Below are 5000 nucleotides of genomic sequence, written 5' to 3' on the forward strand. Positions count from 1 at the left end.
GATGTACTTCTGCATCAGGACCTCGCGCTCAATGATGATGTCAGAGTAACTGTCAACACAAACACACAGAGATGATGTCACTGAGGGACCCCGGAGGACAGGAACGCCCGATCCCAAATGGAGCCCTATTCCCTACCCAGAGGCACCTGTGTAGAACTGAGAGGATTGAAGAGAGAAAAGGGAAAGTGGAGAGGGGGAAGATGAAAGGGACAAAAGGAGGAGGGTGAGCCAGGACACAAACAGAGGAGAGAGGGAGGAGAGGGAGGAGAGGGAGAGAGGGAGAGAGGGAGGAGAGGGAGAGAGGGAGAGAGGGAGAGAGGGAGGAGAGGGAGAGAGGGACAGAGGGAGGAGAGGGAGAGAGGGAGAGAGGGAGGAGAGGCAGGTCCCCAGGCTGTGTCTCTATCAGGCTCCAGGGTTCTGGGCTGGTTGTTATACAGACAACAATATAAAAGCAAACCTCCCTGTTTCACTGAACTCACCTGCCTGCCAGAGTCTGAGGTTTAAGTGTCTGCCTGCCAGAGTCTGAGGTTTAGCCAAACCTTTGTAATTTATGCAATCACAATGCCAGTGAGTTGCTGATAAGACATTAACAGATTAGCCAGAAGGCTCCTTCTGAACCGCTGAGGCTGGGAGCTGGAACTACACCCCCCGTGGAGCCTCTCGTACAACCACTCCGAGGCCATACTGTATGTTCACTCACCAGCTTGTTAGTGGCATAAATATTAATATTAAATATTTGTATAAATGAACCGTATGAGTCAAACCACACACACACACACACACACACACACACACACACCAGAGGTTTGATACCGAGCCCGTCATCTCATTTCTACCTCCACCATCCTCCTCTCACACACTCACACACTCACACACACACACACACACTGTGTACCTGGCCTGTTGGATGGCCTCCACCCATTCGTCACACTCGTTCTCCTCCTCGGTCCGTAGCTCCAGAGGCTTCTGTCCATCATGACCAAACACGATCAGGAAGTAGTGCTGTAGGGAGGGAGAGGGCAGGACAGGTCAGAGGTCATGACCAAACACGATCAGGAAGTAGTGCTGTAGGGAGGGAGAGGGCAGGACAGGTCAGAGGTCATGACCAAACACGATCAGGAAGTAGTGCTGTAGGGAGGGAGAGGGCAGGACAGGTCAGAGGTCATGACCAAACACGATCAGGAAGTAGTGCTGTAGGGAGGGAGAGGGCAGGGCAGGTCAGAGGTCGTGAAGGAACGTAGACGGGGAAAGGACGCAGGACATTGATCGCTTCACTTAAACTGAGGCGGAAGAGGGATTCTGGGACCTGGGACAGTGTCCTCCCTAGACAGAGGAAGTGCTGGGAAACAACACACACACGCACACACACACACACACACACACACACACACACACACACTGTTCCTGGCACAGTAGCGGAAGAGAGTAGACATGAGACTGGCCTTTATCCGGACACAGACAGACACACTCACTCACACACACACACAGAGAAACAAAGGAAACAAGAAAAACTTTTTTTGAGAGAGAGCCCTTGAGCACACACACACACCACAGATGGGTTGTTTAAAACCAGAGTCATGTTCTACCTCCCCACAAGCCTAACCCTAACCCTACCCCTACCCCTACCCCTAACCCTAACCTTCCCCACAAGCCTAACCCTAACCCTACCCCTACCCCTAACCCTAACCTTCCCCACAAGCCTAACCCTACCCCTACCCCTAACCCTAACCCTAACCTTCCCCACAAGCCTAACCCTACCCCTACCCCTGCCCCTAACCCTAACCTTCCCCACAAGCCTAATCATTAACATCAGTAAACATCAGCTTCACCCTCTGACCCTCTCTTTCTCTATCCTATTATCTTTTCTGAATTTCCCTGAGTATCTGCCTTCCTAACCTACTTCCCCACTCACAGCAAACACACACAAACACACACACACACACACACACACACACACACACACACACACACACACACACACACACACACACACACACACACACACACACACACACGGCATTGCTTGAACCAATAGAGGCTTTTATTCAAATGGTCATGTCCTGGGGCACTGGGTTACCAGAAGAGCTGCTATTCTTAGTCAGGAGGTACAGAGAAGACTGAGCTCTCTCCCCCTCTCTCTCTCTCTCTCTCTCTCTCTCTCTCTCTCTGTCTCTCTGTCTCTCTGTCTCTCTCTTCTCTTTTCTCTCTTCTCTCTCCTCCCCCGCTCTGGGCAGAGAGAATGAGCTTGGCAGAGGGTACCCCTGACTCTCGTTTCTCCGCCCCCACTCCCACTCTCTTCTCTTCCTCCCCCTCTCCTACCACCTCCTCTCCTCTTCCTCCTCCTCTCCTACCACCTCCTCTTCCTCCCCCTCTCCTTCCACCTCCTCTCCTCTTCCTCCCCCTCTCCTACCACCTCCTCTTCCTCCCCCTCTCCTTCCACCTCCTCTCCTCTTCCTCCCCCTCTCCTACTCCCTCTCATTCCTCTTCTTCTCAAACTTCCCCTCATTTACACTCACTTTTACCTCCTCCCCTTTCTCTCAATATATGTCTTTCCTCCCCCTCTCCCTCCACCGCCTCTCCTCTTCCTCCCCCTCCAGAGTGAGTTGTAAAGGGGGGCAGTGAACCGAGCAGAGCCCAGAGGAGAGACATTTCCCCTGGGGGCTCCACAACCAGGCCTGGGCTGGCTGGGACGGACCCCAACCAGGGCTTAATCCCATCTATCTATCTGTCCATCTATCTATCTACTGTATGTATGTATCTATCTATCTATCTATCTACTGTATGTATCTATCTATCTATCTATCTATCTACTGTATGTATGTATCTATCTATCTATCTATCTACTGTATGTATCTATCTATCTATCTATCTACTGTATGTATGTATCTATCTATCTATCTATCTACTGTATGTATGTATCTATCTATCTATCTATCTATCTATCTACTGTATATATCTATCTATCTATCTATCTTGATATATTAGGTAGATAGACTGACATATCTATTAATCTATCGACCTGCTTTCATTTCATTTTCAATAAGAACTGTATTATTTTCCATAAACAATATAATACACATATAGTACAGAGCGAGAGAGGGAGAGGGAGAGAGAGAGGGGTCTTATGTAACATTTCTTAACAGAGCACATATTAATAAACTGTGTCAAACCATCTAACAAAACCCATTTCCATGACAACGCGGTATCTAGCGCTCCAGTCACATGTTGCGGTCTTATTTTCTGCTTTTCATTCGCGGTCGCTTATGCCTTCAGCTCCATAACTCTGCTGTTTGAGACCTGATAGGACAGAAGAGAGGAGAGGAGAGTGCTTGCGTTGTGTTGCATCCCCAAAACCGATTTGTAAGTGCTGTCTGTTTGTATACGGTTTGGGTCGACTCTGCAGCTCAAGGTTTTCATCATTCTGTAGTGCCTTTTAAGAGCTGGATCAACAGAGCTGTCCATCAAGCCCGCAGGGGCTTTACTCTGCTGTAAGAGATTTCATTTAGGAAAGAATGTAGTGTGTGTGTGTGTGTGTGTGTGTGTGTGTGTGTGTGTGTGTGTGTGTGTGTGTGTGCGTCCGTTTCAACTATCTCTGTCTCTGATTTGTTTCTCTTTCTCTCTCATGTCAGATGTGTGGGGACTGTAATAGTCTCAGAGAGAATCCTCAGCTTGACTGTGTCACTAAAGACCATTTTCCTCCTCAGACGAAACAATTACTCAGAGCTCAGGAACAATGACTTCCCAGGATGAGACCAACACAGTGAGCCTCACACACAATAGAGAGCGCTCCATCATCACAGTCTCAGACAGATGTACAATACGGAGGAGGACACCTTTATGTTCCAGAACTCATTTTGGCCCAATCATTCACACTCCCCACTGTGATAATGTGAAGGAGATGAATAGGGAGTTTGAACCATGGAGAAACACAATGAAGCACATCATGACTGTGAAACCAAGACAAAGTGTGAGCTACCACACACACGCACGCACACACACACACACACACACACGCACGCACACACGCACGCACGCACGCACACACGCACACACACACACACACACACACACACACACACACAGGGTATGAAAATGAGGTCAATGTGATAAAACGGTGTATTTGATCTTTTAGATTCATGTAATAGAAAGATGATGACCAAAGGTTCCAGAAATACCCATCAGTCATCAATAATTAAACATGGTGGAAATTCAATCACTGCAGCTATCCACTGTTGATGAATCATTCTAATATTACCCACATTTTTAGAAAGAGGAGGATAACAGTCTCTCTCTCTCTCTCTCTCTCTCTCTCTCTCTCTCTCTCTGCGTACACTGGTGCTAACATGGACCAGAGTTGTTTATAATATCTACTGTCACTCATCTGATACCTGATACAGTGTTAGAATGTGTTTTCCTGAGGGACCCTTGGAATGTGGTTTACAACGAGGGGTACCAGACCCCAAGATCTCTGTTGAGAACATGTCAGACTGGCGCCGAGCCCTCCTGAGATGAGCCTTATGGCCTGGTTTCCTGTTTATTACCTACTATAAAATCGACTGCAAGCTCTTTGTGGTCACCCTGCTGACCGTTCTCCTGGACAGTAGTTTGGTGTCCCAGATCGATCTGACTAATAAATGTAAAGGTAAAGGTATAGGTAAAGGTATAGGTAAAGGTAAATGTAAATGTAAATGTAAATGTAAATGTAAAGGTATAGGTAAAGGTACATGTAAAGGTATAGGTAAATGTACATATACACACACACACACGCACACACACACACACACATTTCAGATTTTCTCACACATTCTTTGTTTATGAAAACTGCACGAGCTGTTAAAATATTATTCCCCATTATCAGCACCATAACAGTATTATGAAAAACAATAAAAGTTCCTCAAGGGGAGAGCTGTCTGAGAGGAGGGATGTGGTGTTCACTTTTTCCAACTCAGAGCCTCAACCTGTTCTACAGCAATTCCTCTGATCCATTGATCTGTTTGTGA

At 47.4% G+C, this 5000-nt stretch overlaps 1 protein-coding gene across 1 annotated transcript in view; it reads right to left on the bottom strand.

The window, feature by feature from the left end:
* Window positions 1-5000, bottom strand: part of LOC310824614 (ras-specific guanine nucleotide-releasing factor 2) — a gene marked incomplete at its 3' end in the record, with an annotated part of 23351 nt that overhangs the window by 11714 nt on the left and 6637 nt on the right. The window contains exons 2-3 of the mRNA XM_083697877.1: window positions 896-1002; window positions 1-49 (exon numbers count right to left, since the gene is read on the bottom strand). The exon at window positions 1-49 is cut by the window's left edge and continues 99 nt beyond it. Coding sequence (XP_083554003.1) covers window positions 1-49; window positions 896-1002 — 156 coding nt within the window. The remainder of the gene's footprint in view (window positions 50-895; window positions 1003-5000) is intronic.

This window comes from Argentina silus, assembly GCF_951799395.1.
Source record: "Argentina silus genome assembly, contig: scaffold_333, whole genome shotgun sequence".
Classification (NCBI taxonomy): Eukaryota; Metazoa; Chordata; class Actinopteri; order Argentiniformes; family Argentinidae; genus Argentina; species Argentina silus.